The sequence below is a fragment of the Hemiscyllium ocellatum genome, chromosome 13 (assembly GCF_020745735.1).
Source record: "Hemiscyllium ocellatum isolate sHemOce1 chromosome 13, sHemOce1.pat.X.cur, whole genome shotgun sequence".
Taxonomy (NCBI): domain Eukaryota; kingdom Metazoa; phylum Chordata; class Chondrichthyes; order Orectolobiformes; family Hemiscylliidae; genus Hemiscyllium; species Hemiscyllium ocellatum.
In genome coordinates, this window is record NC_083413.1 from 60,681,502 (window position 1) to 60,702,295 (window position 20,794).

At 40.5% G+C, this 20,794-nt stretch overlaps 1 protein-coding gene across 1 annotated transcript in view; it reads left to right on the forward strand.

Annotated features, from left to right (window-relative positions):
* Window positions 1-20,794, forward strand: part of epha4a (eph receptor A4a) — a 103,112-nt gene that overhangs the window by 64,480 nt on the left and 17,838 nt on the right. The window contains exons 6-9 of the mRNA XM_060834863.1: window positions 5,687-5,811; window positions 6,520-6,679; window positions 7,221-7,332; window positions 20,403-20,467. Coding sequence (XP_060690846.1) covers window positions 5,687-5,811; window positions 6,520-6,679; window positions 7,221-7,332; window positions 20,403-20,467 — 462 coding nt within the window. The remainder of the gene's footprint in view (window positions 1-5,686; window positions 5,812-6,519; window positions 6,680-7,220; window positions 7,333-20,402; window positions 20,468-20,794) is intronic.

Sequence of the window (20,794 nt, forward strand, 5' to 3'; positions counted from 1 at the left end):
TAAGGAGTTTTAGCCTAATCAGTCCCCATCTGCAGATTTTGGGATGTTTACCTCAAAAAGAGCAAGAAAAAAAGTTTGAGCTAACTCAAAGCCCCCATCCCATTTCCTGATGCAGTACTACAACAGCAATATGTATTTCTATAATGGTTTAAATGTAGCAAAAACATCCTCAGGCATTTAGTTTCAGATGTCACAGAGTTATTATTATTCTTAATTTGAGAATTAGAACCAGGCCCAGGCTTTCCTTTTTATATGATTGAATTGGTAGTTAAAATGAACACTCGTTTTGGAAACAATTGAATTTATTTTATATCTTTAACATTATTTAGAATAATACTCCAAGTCTGGATATTTGGTCGTTCTTTCTAGAAATATAAAGTTGGATTTTTACAGCCCTCTGCTGGGCATGTTGTTTCTACAGAGTCTATGATTGATGGATCGACCATTACCTTTCTGCCCACTCCTGACACAATTATTATAATAAAGTGGGTGACCAGAGTCAGTATTTCAACCTCTATTTTAAAAAAAAACATAATGGACAGCTGAGCTTGATAATAAGCCAATTGATCTGGCTATGATGTGTGCCCTGCCATTAACGCAGTTGGTGTGGACATGGGCAGATGAGCAAGAGTGGCAAAGCCACTGTTTTTAAACAACTTTGTTAAACAGGTGGGAATGGAAGCGAACACATTGTTCAGGGTGTTCCCTGTGGGCTTTGATGGCACTCCATATTGTACCTCCCCACCTGGATTCCAAAACCTAGACCCTCCCCAATCCCTTCCCCATCCAAAACACCTTGACCCACCTGTCTCTAGTAGCCATGTCTTTATCACCCCTGTAATTTCCCGCTATCACAGTAGTGTCACCTGCTGAGTTCTAGGAGAACAAGAGACAGCAGAGCCAGGTGGCAGGACCTCCTCCTTCTGATAAGTAAACGTCCGCTGTCTGTTCACTAAGACCACTGGTTGCATGCTATTACTGCAGGATTACTTTTTTAAAAAAGTGACCTGGTTCAACTCAGCTAGTCCACAGTCAACTTTTCTCCATTGTAAATCTCAACTCATATTCAGAATACAATTTAAATTCATTAAGGTGTTCAAAACTTCATTTTTTTTCCCCTGATTTGAAGCATTTTAGCAAATACAAAGAATGTTCTGGCAATTTCATAGTTACATGTCATTTTTAGGAATATTGGACTCTGCTGGTTTCCTTTTTCGAAAAAAAATCGACACTTCTTCTCCAAAGCCTAAGTTGATAAATAATTTGTCAGCCTTGGCCGAATAGTAGTAGAATAAATGTTTCCCACATCTACTTTACAGACTGACACAATCTTAAACTGACAGATTAATATTCATATTTTGGTGGCTCATTAATGCTGATGTGTTGGGTCCTTAAGCAGTGTATGAAGAACAAAGCATTTACCATCAGCTAACCTCACTGAATAAAAGAAAGTATCTTTCAGGTATGACATGCAAAAGCTAAGGTTTACATAAATAAAGATTTATTTGCTGGGCAATTTAAGTAAGAATGGGGTGGCACAGTGGCTCAGTGGTTAGCACTGCTCCCTCACAGCAGCATGAATCCGGGTTCAATACCATCTTCAGGTGACTGACTGTGCGGAGTTTGCACGTTCTCCCTGTGTCTGCATGGTTTCCACCAGGTGCTCCGGTTTCCTCCCAAAGATGTCTAGGTTTGGTGGTTTGGCCATGCTAAATTATCCACAGTGTCCAGGGATACGTAGCCTCGGTGATTGACCATGGGAAATGCAGGGTTACAGGAATAAGGTAGAGGGATGGGTCTGGGTGGGATGCTCTTCGGGGGATCCATGTGGACTCTATGGGCTGAATGGCCTACTTCTGCATTGTAGGGATGCTGTGATAAAAGCAGCAGCATAATCTGGAGTGGTTCTAATAATATTTAGAGATCGCCTTAGGTTTATCTTTGTACTTTAAGTCTTCAAAGCACTTCAATCTGTCACTTTTGGAGCTCACCCCACCCCATTGTAAGTCTACAGTATGTAACATACAAAGAATCACAGGAATTAACATAAGATACAGAAGAATTACTAGGGAACACCAGTTAAGCAACATGAAAATTGCTAAAAACAGCTGTTTCTAGCCTTGTGATGTTCAATCACAGTAAAATTCCAAATTGTTGTACACTTTCCAATGTCCCAAGAGGTTCTCAAATTCATTTTTGCTGATCTGTTTTGACGTGATTGATTTGAAAACACAAATGGCAGTGCTTAATTGTTAAAGATAGCCATAACACATTAGAAGTACAGATGACATATTTCGACCAAATCTATTTACTGGAACAGAACAGTGGTTCCAGCAAAATGATCGATGAGTTGTATTTCTTGACTGAAAGGTGCAGTAATAGATTAACTCCTTACTGCTTGGTTTGTAGTCAGTTCAGTTCAATAAATTGCAATTATATTTAGAAATTGAAACATTTCATGAATTTGTGATCTGATTTTAAGCAACATTTTTTCCGACCTTGTTGTTTGATTTTATTTTGCTCAGTTAACATTAAAAAAACGCTTACACGGTTAAATAATGAGAGACCGCCCAACACATATTGAAAATGCAGCAGTTCTTTAAAAATGTGTCACCTACAAATTGCTTTCCAGCAGAATGCTTTGTTTTGATATTTAGTTGAGTCGAGGCTGACTCTGAAGGAAATACATGTTTCCCTTGGCAGGCCATAAGTCTTCATTACCCGATTTTAAGAAAATATATTACATTTAATGGAGAGAATTGGCAGAAACCAATCAACAGCACTTTGCTTGGTAGAAGTACATTTTAATACTGGAATGCAAAAGCCGCTTGAAGATTAATGTCTGAAATTGAAAATAATGTCATTTCCGTTTAGCAAATGAACTGCTGCTGTGCATAATATAAACTGAATGCTTTCCAGCTCATCGTTACAGTAAAGTTAATTTGAGCTCCAATTCTGTTTCCAACTAAATGAAATACCACTGTTTTTGCAAAGTTCCAATCTAAATAATGTTGGTTCTGAAAACTGTCTCATGGTGCATAACCCATAGTTTCAATTAAGGTGTTATTGAAGTAAATAACCTAATCTATATTTGAAGTGAAGTGTTATCTGCTGTTTAAATCCACTGTTGGAGATGAAACAAAACTGCAGATGCTGGAATCTAAAGCGGACCAGCAGGAGGCTGGAGGAACATAGCAAGCCAGGCAGCATCAGGAGTTGAAGAAGTCGAAGTTTCAGATATAAAGAAAGATTATCCCTGAAGAAGGGTTGTACCTGAAACGTCGAGTTCTCCATCTCCTGATGCTGGCTGGCTTGCTTGCTTGCTGTGTTCCTCCTGCTTGTCTATTTTAAATCCACTGAACTATAAGGTGAGTCTGCTTGAAATAACACAAGCCTGCGTAACTTTACCTGTCCTAAGACTCATCAATTTAGATTTTAAAAAAGTTTGACGCTGGAAATATTGCCTCAAAGTTCAGGGCCTATCTACTTCTTTCTGCCATATCATGAGTAGGTTTTGCTGGGATTCAACATCCAGAACCATTCAGTTGATTAGGTGAGATCTCCCATGTTCCCATAAAGGCAGTCTGGTTGCCAGCTGTCCACTGTTGCCAGTGGTTTTACCATGGCAAAAGAAACTATCTTTAACCATAAAAACAAAACCAAACAGTAATCTAAGTGTGTTCCAGAATTTAAAAGTGAATTATTATGCATTTGGCTTTATTTGTTCACAAGCAATAAGGAGCCAGCTTTTGCAACTATTTCTATCTTATTTTGGTTTATTTAATGGATCACCAAAAGAATTGTGGATGCTGTAATTCAGAAATGAAAACAGAAACCTCTGGAAAAGCTCAGTGGGTCTATCAGTTTCTGGTTAAGAGAAGTCAGAGTTAATATTTTGGTTCCGGTCCAGTTCTGAGGAAGGGTCACCAGACCCGAAATGTTAACTCTGGTTACTCTTCCCATATACTGCTGGACCTGCTGAGCTTTTCCAGCAACTTTTGCGTTTATGTCTTTAATGGATCTGTTGTTTTATTTCTATACTTTGGTTTCTTGGGTAACTTCAACTGGTTCTGATTCTTGGATACCTTGAAAATTGCATAATAGAACTTGCCACACAGAACAAAGCTGTTCTTCAGTATTGGAAATGCTTGGGTTCAGGTCAGGAGGACAGCAATAAAACTATTGAGGGGTGTAGAATAGCAGGTCATTGAGGAATTGAATCTAGCCAAAGAGTTTGTTCACATCTGGACAGAGTGGAAGAGCATTGGACACAACAAAGTGAAAATTTCAAGGCTGTGCTACATTTTGTTGAAATGAAACACTGGAATGGTATGTTCCAGCCAGCAGCTAATCATCACATACCATCACCTGAGATTTTACTTCAGACCATCTCAGGGCAGATTTCTTGCAAGACATGGGGAGTACAACACAAGTAGTGGTGGCGGTTGTTGGTGGGGATGGAGGGGGTGGGGCATTTTCGCTGTAAGCAGTTGCAAACACAGATTTCAGTGCCTCATTTTTTTACATTTGATTTCTTCTGGATTAATGTTTTTCCCCCGTCCCCTCTCCAGGCTTTGACTTTTGACTGAAGTGTGAGATTTTGGGTACTATACTTTAACTGAGTGGCTATTTTTCGGCAGTGAAATTCAAACATGAAGTTGTCACAGACAGGCCTTACCAGTTCGAGCATATATCATGTGCTAATGAACAAGATTTGGGAACGGAAATTGATTTTCCTTTCTCTAAAGCAGGATATTTCTGTTGTTGTTATAGATGAGATAAATATTTGCTTGATAGCTCTCCACCAAGATAGTTCTCAACTTGAAAATTTATAAGTACATTGGTAATGGTACTCCCAGCTTAGAAAATTTTGTGTCTGAAACATAACAAAAGTTACAGATTTCTATTACTATTTGTAGTGTGAATCCTGTTGATTAACTTAACATTTGCTTAGTTAGACTACTTTTTTTTCACCACCGTGCTTTTGATAAGACTGTGCCAAGAATATTTGGTTTAGGAAGCTCTGACAATTGCTCTCTGTTTACTTCAGTCTGGAAGTAGATGAACTTTGGTCAACTCGGAGAAATTCAATTCAATGCCAGCATGCTTTTGATGAAAAAAACTGAGGCTCTTAGACTAATGTTGGTCAATCTCTGTTCATCAATACGTCTAGTGATTCTGACAAGTAACAGCAAAGGCTAAACCTCTTCTGACCAGGAGAAATCAATTTGCAATCAATGAAAATTCATTTGCCTGTGCTACAGAAAGCCATGTTGATGAATTAACCTGTGAATGGGATTCTTGTATGGACCACATTCTTTAAAGTAGGGGCTCTTGGCACATAGTGGTAGTCCAGGCTTAAATTCCACCGATCCTGAGGGTGTGTCATAATATTGCCTGATCAAGGTGATTAAAAATAATAACATTCATAAAAGCACAGCATGTCAGTTCCTTCTTTAATGCAGCACTAGCATTCCCTTATTAATTCCTGATGTCAACATCTTTAGGTATGTACAAAGATTCACAAAACATTTCGGGAAACGACAATGTGATGTGGAGTTTACAAGAAATTATTTACTTTTTAAAATTAAATTCCTCCACAATGATTAGAGTCTATAAAGGATTAGTTGTATCAAGGGTGTTTTTTTTCTTTAAGTTGGGTAACTGATCTATTTATTCCACACAGCTCCATCTTCAGTTGGTCTAATACAAGCAAAGGAAATAACAAGACATGGGGTTACATTGGTTTGGCCAGAACCTGAGCGGCCAAATGGTGTAATTCTAGAATACGAGATCAAGTACTATGAAAAGGTCAGTGGTGATCAACATGTGAAAGGATTTGGAGGTGCCGGTGTTGGACTGGGGTGTACAAAGTTAAAAATCACAGAACAGCAAGGCTTCCGAATAAACCTGTTGTCTATAACCTGGTGTTGTGTGATTTTAGACATGTGAAACTGTCTACATTATAGAGAAACATCAAATAATACAGGGCAGAAGGGGGCTTCCTGGCCCATCAACTCTCTTTTGTACTTGCACATCTAAGATCTCTGGCCCTACTAAATATTTTTTTCTGTTCAAAGTTCTTGTTAACATCAAGGGAGAGTTAAACTTAACAACAAATGTAGCATCTAACAATACATTGCTGTTTAATAAAGTCACCTCTATTTGTGGTTCCATTATAAACTGCAGGTTGTGTCAGTAAACTTCCAACTGGTATTTACAGTATAATAGCTCTTCACTTGAAAAACTCCAGTTATAATGTAGATTTCTTACAGCTGCCTTTTCTGCATTGTCCATTCTATACATCAGTCTTTACAGAGACCGTGTCTTCTATTTGGCTTTGTCTTTATGAAAGGAGCACTAACAAGCACACTGAGCAGTAAACACAGGACATCCCCTTTCTTCTCTAATGTGCGCATATCCTGAAGGCAAAACTAGAGTCTTTTGCTCTCAATGTGAGTACCAGCTCATTGTTTTAACTGTTTCCCTTCTAACACAGTGATTTTTATTTTTCTACAGGATCAGAATGAACGCAGTTACAGAATTGTTAAAACTCTCTCAAGGAACACAGAAATCAAGGGTCTGAACCCCTTAACAGCCTACATGTTTCATGTTCGTGCACGAACTGCTGCAGGATATGGCGATTTCAGTGCCCCATTTCAGTTTATAACAAACTCAGGTATTAAGCAGTTCAGAAATCATTTCCGTCAGTTTCATTGATATTTTTCAGCAATTTTGAAATTTAGATCTAAACGTTTTTGTTGAATCAAGTAGAGTATAGATCTGTGGACCGCATCCATTCAACCCTTGCTTAAAAACCTGATTACCATGTGTAACCCCAGGCAATAAAACTGCCAGCAGCAGACTTGGGTTTTCTGGCAGGGATTTGTGAGTAGCTAATGGTAGCCAAACTATTGCTGATTTGTTCTCATTTCTTTAACTGACGGAGTTCAAGACTGACCTTAACATTCTACCCTTGCTCTGGATGAGATCAGTTTTGCTTAATACAATAGGTCAGATTTAACCTCTAACAGATGAGGATATTCATTTCTCAACAGGAGGACCTAACATAGTAATGTTTAGTTCAGTTCAATTTCTGACATCAGGGCACCTGTACAGATTAAAAAGAAGTGTCTCCATAATTAATGTTTTACTTTGTGTGCCCTATGATGAGATCTGTCTATTAAGAAACTCCTGTACCTTTCTCTGTTTGTTCCCAGCTCCATCAGCTATCATTGGGGATGGTGCCAGCCCGACTGTGTTGCTTGTATCTGTGGCTGGCAGTGCAGTTCTACTGGTGATTCTGATCTCAGCCTTCATTATAAGCAGGAGGTAAGACATTATTCCCTACAAGTAGGGAGCAAAAGATCTACTGCAGCTGGAAATTCTGATCTACCATAGAATTGAAGGTGTACACCTTCCCATTCATTATGCAAAAGCCCTTTCCCTCCCCCTCAAGCAGCAGAGAAAATATACATTCCCATGGGCCTTGTGAACTGGGCCTGGATTCAGTGGCTTTGCTTCTTGCTCAGTTTCTCACAGAAGATGGCTCTAAGTGGGATTGTAAATGAGGGAGAGCACTTGGAGGCCATTATATCACCACTGCTCCTGAATTGGAATTCGAAGCAAAAGTGCCTTTAATCAATACTGAAAAAAATACTTATTGGCACTGTTGCTCAAAAGTTGCCTGAGATCCCACCTCACAATTTAAAGGATGTTCGAATCTCTGAATCTTTCAAAGCTTAAAAGTAAACACTATATTGTGGCAGTCCAGTAATGAAGTACCAGTCAAACTAAATCATGGAGGGAGGTGAATAGAAAAACATGACAAGATCAGGTATGTTTGAGATCATCTTGACTCACATCAAAAATAACCTCAGAGCATGAAAACTACATTGCACCAATGGGAACAGCTGTAAAAGATCTAGGGTATTTCCACATGGGGTGCTCATTGTCTGGTCTCTGTTAGAAAGCTGATCTGAACCAGAAAAGCTTTAAGATACTGAATTGGAAGCAACCGTTTGCCATAGGATTACAATCCAGTGATCTTTCTTGAAAGATATTTCTATATAAATTTGGAGAATTTGTCTGTGTTTGCCCATTGTTTTCCTTTCACTTCAGTTATGACCAGTTTTTCATCTGCGAGTGTCCTAGAGTCAGAGATGTACAGCATGGAAACAGACCCTTCAGTCCAACATGTCCATGCCGACCGGATATCCCAACCCAATCTAGTCCCACCTGCCACCACCCAGCCCAATCCCTCCAAACCTTTCCTATTCATGTACCCATCCAAATGCCTCTTAAATATTGCAACAGTACCCGCCTCCACCACATCCTCTGGCAGCTCATTCCATACACGTACCACCCTCTGCTTGAAAAAGTTGCCCCTTAGGTCTCTTTTATATCTTTCCCCTCTCACCCTAAACCTATGCCCTCTAGTTCTGAACTCCCCGACCCCAGGGAAAAGACTTTGCCTATTTACCCTATCCAAGCTCCTCATAATCTTGAAAACCTCTATAAGGTCACCCCTCAGCCCCCGACACTACAGGGAAAACAGCCCCAGCCTGTTCAGCCTCTCCCTGTAGCTCAGATCCTTCAACCCTGGCAACATCCTTGTAAATCGTTTTTGAACCCTTTCAAGTTTCGCACCATCTTTCCGATAGGAGGGAAACCAGAATTGCACACAATATTCCAACATCCCAAACAATGTCCTGTACAGCCACAACATGACCTCCCAACTCCTGTACTCAATACTCTGACCAATAAAGGAAAGCATACCAAACGCCTTTTTCACTCTCCTATCTACCTGTGACTCCACTTTCAAGGAGCTATGAACCTGCACTCCAATATCTCTTTGTTTAGCAACACTCCCTAGGACCTTACCATTAAGTGTATAAGTCCTGCTAAGATTTGCTTTCCCAAAATGCAGCACATCGCATTTATCTGAATTAAACTCCATCTGCCACTTCTCATTGGCCCATCTGGTCCAGATCCTGTTGTAATCTGAGGTAATCCTCTTCAGTGTCCAATTTTGGTGTCATCTGCAAACTTACTAACTGTACCTCTTGTGCTTGCATCCAAATCATTTATGTAAATAACAAAACGTAGAGGACCAAGCACCGATCCTTGTGGCACTCCACTGGTCACAGGCCTCCAGTCTGAAAAACAACCCTCCACCACCACCCTCCGTCTTCTACTTTTGAGCCAGTTCTGTATCCAAATGGCTAGTTCTCCCTGTATTCCATGAGATCTAACCTTGCTAATCAGTCTCCCATGGGAAACCTTGTCAAACGCCTTACTGAAGTCCATATAGATCACATCTACTGATCTGCCCTCCTTAATCTTCTTTGTTACTTCTTCAGAAAACTCAATCAAGTTTGTGAGATGTGATTTTCCCATACACAAAGAAATGTTGACTATCCCTAATGAGTCCTTGCCTTTCAAAATACATGAACATCCTGTCCCTCAGGATTCCCTCCAACAACTTGCCCAACACTGAGATCAGGCTCACCAGTCTATAGCTCCCTGGCTTGTCTTTACCGCCCTTCTTAAACAGTGGCACCACGTTTGCCAACCTCCAGTCTTCCGGCTCCTCACCTGTTACTATTGATGATACAAATATCTCAGCAAGAGGCCCAACAATCATTTATCTAGCTTCCCACAGAGTTCTTGGGTACACCTGATCAGGTCCTGGGGATTTATCCACCTTTTAATGGTTTCAAGACATCCAGCACTTCCTCCTCTGTAATCTGGACATTTTGCAAGATGTCACCATCTATTTCCCTACAGACTTTATCTCCCATATCCTTTTCCACAGTAAATACTGATGCAAAATATTAATTTAGTATCTCCCCCATTTTATGTGGCTCCACACAAAGGCCGCCTTGCTGATCTTTGAGGGGCCCTATTCTCTCCCTAGTTACCCTTTTCTCCTTTAAAATATTTGTAAAAACCCTTTGGATTCTCCTTAATTCTATTTGCCAAAGCTATCTCATGTCCACTTTTTGCACTCCTGATTTCCCTCTTAAGTATACTCCTACTTACTTTATTACTCTTCTCAGGATTCACTCGATCTATCCTGTCTATACCTGACATATGCTTCCTTCTTTTTCTTAGCAAACCCTCAATTTCTTTAGTCATCCAGTATTCCCTATACCTACCAGTCTTCCCTTTCACCCTAACAGGAATATACATCCTCTGGATTCTTGTTATCTCATTTCTGAAAGCTTCCCATTTTCCAGCCATCCCTTTAATGCGAATGTCTGCCTCCAACCAGCTTTCGAAAGTTCTTGCCTAATACCGTCAAAATTGGCATTTCTGAAATTTAGAACTTCAACTTTTAGATCTGGTCTACCCTTTTCCATCACTGTTTTAAAATGAATAGAATTATGGTTGCTAGCCCCAACGTGTTCCCCCACTGACACCTCAGTCACCTGCCCTGCCTTATTTCCCAAGAGTAGGCCAAGTTTTGCACCTTCTCTAGTCGGTACACCCACATACTGAATCAGAAAATTGACTTGTACGCACTTAAGAAATTCCTCTCCATCTAAATCTTTAACACTATGGCAGTCCCAGTCTATGTTTGGAAAGTTAAAATCCCCTACCAGAAATACCCTATTATTCTTACAGATAGCTGAGATCTCCTTACAAGTTTGTTTCTCAATTTCCCTCTGACCACCCAAACAACTTCCCTGGATGTATTCCCAGGAATATCCTCCCTCAGTACAGCTGTAATGCTATCCCTTATCAAAAATGCCACTCCCCGTCCTCCCTTGCCTTCCTTTCTATCCTTCCTGGAGCATTTGTATCCCGGAACATTAAGCTGCCAGTCCTGCCCATCCCTGAGCCATGTTTCTGTAATTGCTATGATATCCCAGTCCTATGTTTCTAACCATGCCCTGAGTTCATCTGCCTTCCCTGTTAGGCCATTTGCATTGAAATAAATGCAGTTTAATTTATTAGTCCTACCTTGACTGTTTGACTCACTTCTGTTTTCAACTGTACCAGTGTCAGATTGATCTCTTTCCTCACTATCTCCCTGGGTCCCTCCACTGCATGCACACACACACACACACACACACACACACACCCTTACCCAAGCAGTCCTAGCAAATTTCCCTGCCAGTATATTAGTCCCCTTCCAATTTAGGTGCAATCCTTGTACAGATCACTTCTATCCCAAAAGAGATTCCAATGATCCAAAAGTGTGAATCCTTCTTCCATACACCAGCTCCTCAGCCATGCATTCATCTGCTCTATCCTCCTATTCCTGCCCTCACTAGCTTGTAGCACTGGGAGTAATCCAGGTATTACTACCCTTGAGGACCTCCTTTTTAAATTTCTGCCTAACTCTCTGTAATCTCCCTTCAGAATCTCAACCTTTTCTCTTCCTATATCGTTGGTTCCAATGTGGACAATGACCTTTTGCCGGCCCCTCTCTCCCGTGAGAACATTCTGCACCCTCTCTAGACAACCTTGATCCTGGCAGTAGGGAAACAACACACCATTCTGCTTTTTCTCTGCTGGCCACAGAAACATTAGATTAGATAGATTACTTAGTGTGGAAATAGGCCCTTCGGCCCAACAAGACGACACCGACCCGCCAAAGCGCAACTCATCCATACCCCTACCTTTACCCCATAACCTAAGACTATGGGCAATTTAGCATGGCCAATTCACCTAACCTGCACATTTTTGGACTGTGGGAGGAAACCCACGCAGACACGGGGAGAATGTGCAAACTCCACACAGTCAGTCGCCTGAGTCGGGAATTTAACCTGGGTCTCTGGCGCTGTGAGGCAGCAATGCTAAACACTGTGCCACCCACAAACATATGTCTGTAGCTCTGACTACAGAATCCTTTACACAATTGATCTCTTGGAAGTCAACGTACCCCTTGTTGCATTAGAGCCAGTCTCAATACCAGAAACTTGGCTGTTCGTGACACGTTCCCCTGAGAATCCATCACCCCTTACATTTTCCAAAACAGCATACCTGTTTGAAATGGGTATATCCACAAAACACTCCTGCCCTAGTTGCCTACCTCTCTTACCCTTCCTGGAGTTAACCCATCTATGTGACTGTATCTGAGACTTCCCCCCCTTTCTATAACTGCTATCCATCACATACTCTTGCTGTTGCAAATTCCTCATCGCTTCTCTCTGTCTATCCAACCGATCCACTTGATCTGATAAGATTTGCATTCAACAGAATTTATGGCAGATATAATCCGCGATAACCCTTAAACTGTCTTTAAACTCCCACATCTGACAAGAAATACATATCACTGTATCAATTTATGAATCATGGTGTGGATGGTAAGGCTAAATCACAGAAGTTCTATGACCTAGGAGGAAGCAATTCAGGCCACCAGCTCTTCAAATAAGTATCATTACCTTGTGCCAATCTCCCTTTTTTTTATCCCCCAATATCCTTGTACATCACTATTTCTATCCAATAGGAAAGTGTTTTCTGTCACATCAAATTTGCTCCTTTTGCAAATCAGTTCAAATCTATGTCCTCACATGCTTGTTCCTTTTACCAAAAACACTAGTTTCTCCCTATCCACTCAATCGAGTCCAGTACTGATTTTGAAAACTTCCATCAGATTTTCTCTGAGCTGCCTTCTTTCAAAAGAGAACAGTCCCAACTTTTTCAATCGATCCTTGTAACTAAAGTTCTTCATCCCTGGAACCACTCTTATAAGCCATTTGTCCACTCCAATGTGTTCACATCTTGCAAATAATGTGGCACCCAGTGCTACTACTACACACTACTCCAGCTGAGGTCTAACAAGTGTCTCATATAAGTTTAACATCACCTCCTTGCTCTTTCATTTGATAGCCAATGAGTAAAGCTGAAGATATTCTGTTAGTAGCTGCTCTCTCCACCTATATTGCCAACTTCAATGATCTGTGCATGTATACACGGGCCCCTTTGCTCCTGCATTCCCTTTGGACTTGTACCCCCATTATATTACCAGTCATTGTTGTTCTTACCAAAATGCATATGTGACAGTAGATTTAGTCTTCGCCTGATCATCATCTCTAGTGATGTAAAGTGGTTGTTGGTTGGTTTAAGTGTGTGATGTGGCATTGCCTCATGTATGATGTAAAAAGGAGAGAAGAAGAATTTCTTTTTAAAAGACTTTAATTTAATGGTTGTGGTGGTGACGAATCTGCCAGTGTTTGCCATTATTACTCTTCTGAAATGAAGGAGTCTTGTGGCACACTGGTTGTGCCCCGAACTCTGGGCCAGCCAGTTCAAGTCCTGTCTATCTCAGATGTGTTGTCACATGTCCAAAAGTTGATTAAAAATATTTATTTTAAGTTCCTCTGAAACTTACGGCATGTTCTGGAGTCAACACGTGCCGTTAAACATGGGAATCCAGGAGATGCTGTCAGTTACATTTCCTCAGAGAATGAGCTCCCCCCCCCACCACCATCCCACAAGACAGATAGTCAGTAGCAAGCCACTGGTCCAGAGAAAGCCCATTCTGCTGCCATTCACATGGTTGGGAAGGCTGAAATGCTGGAGCCTTGATCTTCTGTAAATCACTGTGGTGGAAGTCCCAATTTGATTGAGGGGATGATAAGATTCGAAAGGTTACCCTCCAAACATAGTCCCGGATTCACTTCCTTCTCACCATTTTAATAAACAGGCAATCCAGTTTCCAAAGTCGATGATATTAATCTGTGGATAGGGCAGTTGCTGGTCAATGGAGTTTTAGCAAGCTCCATTGAGACATAAATAATTTACTTAGATACGTTGGGTGGGCACTGAAATCACACACCATTTTATCCAAGTGGGCTCAGGGACATAGAAACAAGATGAGGCCATCCTGCTCATAGAGCCTGCTCTGGCATTCAATGCAATCGTGGCTAATCAAACATGGAAACATTTTAGCCAACCCATCCGCATAGCCCTGTATGCCACTGGCATTCAGAAATCTTCAATTAATCTCTACCTTAAACATACTCAGAAGATTGAGCTTCACTTCATAATCCTCTGGATAAAAAAGATTTCTCCTCCATCTTATACCTAAGTGGCATCCCCCTGTTTTAAAATTTGATTCCTGGTTCTACATTCCAACCATGGGAAACATCCTACGTGCATGTCGCCTGTTTAACTATTTTAGCTGTGCACTAGTTCACAGTTGCCACTAAACAGCCTCCCTGGCCCTGAAAGAGTAATTATTTGTTGAATGTTAAATGTCTCCATTATAATACTAAGACAAAATCCACATGGTTTTGAAATAATAAACATTTATAATATTTTTATTTATAGCTTAATACCTTATGTGTGCCCAAATCATTTATTTTGTCACATGAATAACTTGTATATTAAAGAGCTACAGGATTTTATTTTAAACTTTTGGCAAGCTTTCTATTTCTTAACTGTAGTAGGCTGCTTAGCCTGTTGATGGCCTTATTGTTGCTACATGCCTGGAGATCAGCTTGATTAAGTGCAAGCTTCAAACTAATAATGTTGGGAAATGGGAATGCATGTCACAGAACTTACTACATCTCTGTGGGCAGCTTTCTTTGAGCTCAGTGGATAGCATCCTTGTTCCACTTCTCAATGTAAAATTGAGTTTGTTATATCTAGGATTCTTCAGTTTGTATGAGATGTTTAATAGTTAATTCCCAGTTGTTACTCTTAATCTTTTTTTTGGAATCCTAAAGGTTTTCTACCTTCTGTAAACCGCCCAGTATTGTCTGAACTTTACCATAACAGAGAATCTATATTTGTCAAAACCAGGAAACCATCTCAAAGCCATGCATTGATCCCTTACATTTTTCCAAATACTCTGTGGTTTATTGGTAAAGATATTTTTCAGAAGTGTAGCTTTGATTATACTTCATTGCAGTTAACCTTGAAAAATCTGCGAGGTTTCATTATGTGTAAAATTCTTGAGCTATTTAATTTGAAGTGCATTTTCAGGGAGGAAAAAAGCAAAAGGTAATCATCAGCATAATTCAGTGAGATATCTTCATTAAAAGCCACTATAATACGAACTAGTAATGACAAGGACAATGGCATAATATCACACGCATTTATATTGATGACTTTATTATTTAAGATGGAATTGATGGCATGATTCATTTGAATTCTAATTATGACTTCCCATCTAAAAGCATTGAGATTCATGGAGTGTAGATGATGTTAATTCTGTGCAATAAATATAGTCATTTCCAGTCTCTGATAAAGAGGATCTAGTGATTGGCTCTCTATGGATCACTTTCTCAAAATGAAATGTCATATCATTGATTTTTTTTTAACTGAAAAATGCCAAGAGAAGACGGGCAGTAGACGAAACAACCAGGGGCAAATTTGCCAGTGTAATATTTGTGCTGGGTTCAGTTATCTTGGGTATTTGCTGGGTTAACTATCGTTTATATTAGTGCCAAGGAGCAATAAACCTGGTGATAACAGCTATACTTGTGAGTTGCAATAAATCATGGAGAGAAATCAATTGAATTCTGTCTTTTAAAAATTGCTTGTATTTAGAGTACTTCAGTGCTGTTTACCTATTGCCAAGCCAACTAATCTGTTGAAACCCAAAAATTGACAGCAGCACTAATCTGTAATAAGCCAGGAAAGAAACAAATGAGAAATGTTTGTAAGACTGTGGGACAAGTCAATAGTGGAATAAGTAATAGAATTAGACAGGGACACTGATAAACCAAGGTTTACAGGCTGGTGTCTAGTTGGCTCTTACTTCACAGACTGAGACGTTGAAAAAGCTGAGCATGACAAAAATGTATGAATTTAATTCTGTATTTATTTTGGCAGTCTTTCATGTTTAAATTGGTGAATGTTGGGATTTTGACAATTAGTGAAAAGTAGTGACAATTTATTATGAGGAATTACTTCTTGACCCTTGAAACACAACAGGCATTAGAGCCTTTTCCTGGAAATAGCAACTTAAGATGCTAGAATCCCTCCCAAATAGCTCATTGGGTGTGGTGTTTTACAGTTCACTCAGATCCAAATTTCCATTCCTATACGTGCTTTTGTGCATGTTTTAATCTGGAGTTATGGCTAATAATGGGAGAGGCTCCAACTATCTAACTCACTGACCAGGAATCTCTCCTGAACGTACCACCTAGCATGTTTTGGAGGATATGCAGTTTGATTAATTAACCTGTTTGGCTACATTATTAATTGTAACTCTTTGTTGATCAAGTCCTTGGTTGGGACTTGAACCCAAAACTTCTGACACAGAGGCAGAGATACCACTCTGTGTGTCATAATAACTCTATCATGGGTATGTTCACATCCTATAGATTGCCGTGGCTCAAAAAGACTGTTTACCATCACCTCACTGGCAGTTTGGAATGGGCTGCATCTTAGGGTTGCTCACTTGCTTTCATGGTACTTGCATGCTTGTAGCAACCATGGCATCCCTTACCATACAATACCAGTTAGTGGGTTAGCACGTCAGCCGGAGCTTAAAGGCTGTCTGTTCTGCTGTTTTGATGTTCTCTTGCACACAGGCTGCTCAGGAGTAGGCGAAAGTGAGGACTGCAAATGCGGGAGGTTTGAGTCGAGAGTGTGGTGCTGGAAAAGCACAGCAGATCAGGCAGCATCCGAGGAGCAGGAAAATCGACGTTTTGGGCCAAAGTCCTTCATCAGGATCTGATCAGCACATTTTGCTATACAGCATACCAAACTGTCAATCTAATATTTATTGCTTGTATCAGCTATTGTGTGGCAGGCACACTTTTTACATTCATTCAACCATGTCAGGAACGGAGCTATTCCTCAGTCTCTAGGGGGCACCGCTGTCAATCGGGAAGGGGTACAGACACCAGAGTGGGCATCAATGAGGTCTAAATGTCAGACTCAGAGGGCAAGGAGGATAGTTGGATTCCAAGTTTAATCCACATAGGAGTAAGAATGGGTAGAATATGCTGTTGGGATAAAGGGGACAGGGACGCTCTGGGAGGATGCCTGGTGACCAGGTGCAGCCCAATGTTCATAGTTTCCACCACAACTGACATTTCCTGCCATCACTTATCATTTTCTAGATGCTATCTTCAAACCCAAAAATGGGTAAGACAACTCCCAGAGGGTTGGTGTCACTTTGTATATACAAAAACCTTTTTTTCATCTTTGGATATCCAAAGATAGCCCAGGGTCCACATGTGCTGGGCATGAGAACATTGAAAGGGAGATAAAACATAAAACATGTACTTGCTCCAGCTACATTTAATTTCCAATCATTCCATCACCCACTTGTAATGCATGCAGAGTGAATATGCTCAGGGTTCAAATGCTGACCAAAAGTGATTTTCACTATGCTGTTGGTGCTTGAAGATTGAGCACTGGCATCGAAATGATGCAGCTATTAGCAGCAGTGACTTAAAAGAGGCTAATGCTGGCCAAAAACAACCCATAACTTGTGACACTTCTAAGTATGCCTGGGAGGTGGAGAACATCACCATCTGTGAAGTGGGGAATATGATGGGCTCCACTGAACGTGATGAAAAGTTGAATGGTTCATGTAGGTCTGGGGTGTGAAGGGGGCTCAGAATGCAAAAGGCATTCTCTTTTCACAATATGTGTGGCCCACTCCGCTGGCACGGCATCCTCAGCAAGTTGGTGTCCATGGTGCAGATGGGGCATGATGGAGAAAAATAGAGGGTAGTTAAGGATGTGGTTCTGCTGCTTGGACCAGTCTGGGAAGCCATCTGTTATAGTCCAGACAGAGTGTAGCATCCAGGCGAACGGTGACAGCATGCAGTAGTATGTATGATGGAGTGTCCACAATGGTTGGGTGCCATGAGAAGCTTTGTGGCTGCTGTGCTACTACAGTGCTGCTAAGGGGCAACACTAGATTATAATGCTCATCCAAGTACACAGCACTCGTTGAAAGGTGGCACTTGATAAAATTGACAGTCAGCCAAAAAAATGATTTAGCCCAGTGTTTTAGGTTAAGTACATGTCGGAAGTACTATTCTTTTCAAATTGAAGTGCTTGGAATATTTTACAAGGGTTAAAGGAAAATTTGAGAGGTACTCAAAATCATGAAGGGCTTTGGTTGAGGACATAAGGAGAAACAGATTCCAGTGGCTGAGGGCCATCGCAAGAGAACACAGATTTAACATAAGTGGCAAGAGAATCAGAGGCGTTTGAGGACTTCAATGCAGCAAGGTATGGTGATCTGGAAGATACTACCTTGAAAGGGTGCTGGAAATAACATTCAGTAATTTTTTTAAAAGGGAACTGGATAAATACTTTAAGGTGCAAAACATAAATCTGCAGGACCTGGGGCCAGGCAGAGGAGGAAAAAGTGTGGAACTATGTGGATCTCTTTCTCGGAGAGTAAATACAGGACAAATAGGCTTCTTACTGTTTCATCTTATGATTCTGTTGTTTTCTGTGATAGCACTGTGGGGTAGCATGGTGGCTCAGTGGTTAGCACTGCTGTTTTACAGCACCAGGGACCCAGGTTCAATTCCCACCTCGGGCAACTGTCTGTGTGGAGTTTGCACATTCTCCCTGTGTCTGTGTGGGTTTTTTCCAGGTGCTCTAGTTTTCTCCCACAGTCACAAAGATGTGCAAGTTAGGTGAATTGGTCATGCTAAATTGCCTGTAGTGTTAGGTGCATTAGTCAGGGGTAAATGTGGGAGACTGGGTCTGGGTAGGTTGCTCTTCAGAGGGTCGGTGTGGACATGTTGGGCTGAAGGGCCTGTTTCCACACTATAGGGAATCCAATCTAATATAAAACATTTTAAAAAGTGTATCAGGCATTCAGACAATGATGTTTCAAAATTTAGCCACTAATTTTTGCTGAACTAAGCCTCTTACAAGCACTGCAGCAATATGCAACTCCTAATGTTGTTAGCATCTGAGGATTTTCTCACCCCTAGCTGCTATAAAGTGAGTTCTGTTGGAGACTTCGTTACAACTCTTCTCGCATCCAGTTGAGTTAGCTATCAAAGCCTGCTAATGCCTTTGAAACAGTGCCACAATTTAAGATCATGAAAATCTTCAAGAGATGCCCTGTTTAAAAACTGCAGTAAGAGGTTGTGAAAAGAAATATGATTGTAGTTGGAATAAAAGATACTTCAATGATACTTATTCATTCTTCTATTACTAGCTTCACACTTACAACTTAATCACTAGTTTATCTGATTGCAGTGAATATCATCAGTTAAGCATATCTTACGTCTGATAAGTATAAATGATTTCACACAAATAAGTGTTATCTTTATGCAGTAGTATTTGCTGAACAACTCATTGAATAAGTAAATGTAAACATTATGCAAACACAATACTGCTTATCAAATGTCAATCTGGAAACCATCAGGTTGCTGTTTATGGGAGCATGCTATGTATAAATTGGCCACAGACTTTCCTTCATTACAGCAGTCCCCCGATTTAACTTCAACAGGGTGTCTTTTAGGATGCATTGAGGTTGCTGAAGGCACTAGATAAATGCCTTTTCTTCATCTTTGGATATCAAATATTACTCAACTATTTGGCTCTTCATATCGAAACAGTCTCTCTTGCTAAGCTAACAACATTAACTTCATTTTGTTGAAACTTGATTAATGGTTTAAAACTCCTGATTCCTTTCAGCGATTATCTGCTAAAGAATATATTTGAGTAATTAATCCTTTGTCAACGTGCTGCATCAATCAAAGGGACAGTAATCAAAGTTAGCTCTTCTTTTGTCTTAGCTGAGCAGATAAAAGTGGGAGACTTGGCAATGTCATCAGCTGTTTACCCATCCTCAGTATCTATTATTCTGTTCATTATCTTTGCTTTTGTGAATGATAAATGGAGCCACTTACAAAGCCTTGGAGCTTGAAACCCCAATAGCTCTGGCACTTTGAATGAATCCACAAATGCCATGTTAATGTCCTTTTGTATTGTCCTGTAGTAGCCTGTTGAGAATACTCCCCCTCTGTCTCACCTACAGTCCTGCTGGCCTCTCTGACCCCTGCTGCTTATCAAAGCACTCTCTACCTGTGCCCTGTCATTCTGCATTAACCTTTCTAATTACATAATTCAATCTGTTACAAAGGCTCCCTTATTCCATTTTGGCTTAGTCAGGTAAGTCATCTCGGAATGTCAATTTATTTTCCCAGTCTGCAACTGGCTATTAGCATTCATTTCCCTTGCTCAATGACTGGTTAATGAGTTCTCTTGCTTTTTCAATGGTTAATGATACACGACAGTGTCATGCCCCAGGCAGAGTTCAGCAGGTGACAGTCTTGCAGGTAGGGACTGGGGGAGGGCAAGAGCCAGGCCTGTAATTATGAGGCAATAAGGTACAATTGACTGTTTGAACAGCAAGTTACGGTGCATTCCCAGCTAAGCAGGTGGTCTTGAATTCTTATTTTCTCCCCATTGTCATTAATCTTCATGCTTTATTCCTGTTCCTGCAGGCGTAGAAAATACAGCAAAGCCAAGCAGGAAGCAGATGAAGAGAAGCATTTGCATAATGGCCAAGGTATGTGATAAGTAGAATTTGATTGCAATTACAGAAAGACTACAGAATTTCTGTTAAACATATTGCACAGCATCAAGATTAGCTCTTTTGTTCCAATTTTGTAACAGTAGTCACAACAACGTACTGGGTAATAGTTGCTTTATATAGGTGATGGTTTGTTTTGGATTTCTTGGAGATATCCTCTTCCTGTCTCCTGATGGTTGTTTTTGTTCCACCTCCATCTTCTTCACCACAATGGCAGCTTGTAATCCTACAGAAAGGCAGGATTTGAGAGTCTGCTGCTAGATAGGGGAATCATATGTAATCACTGAGAGCTAACTGATTGGT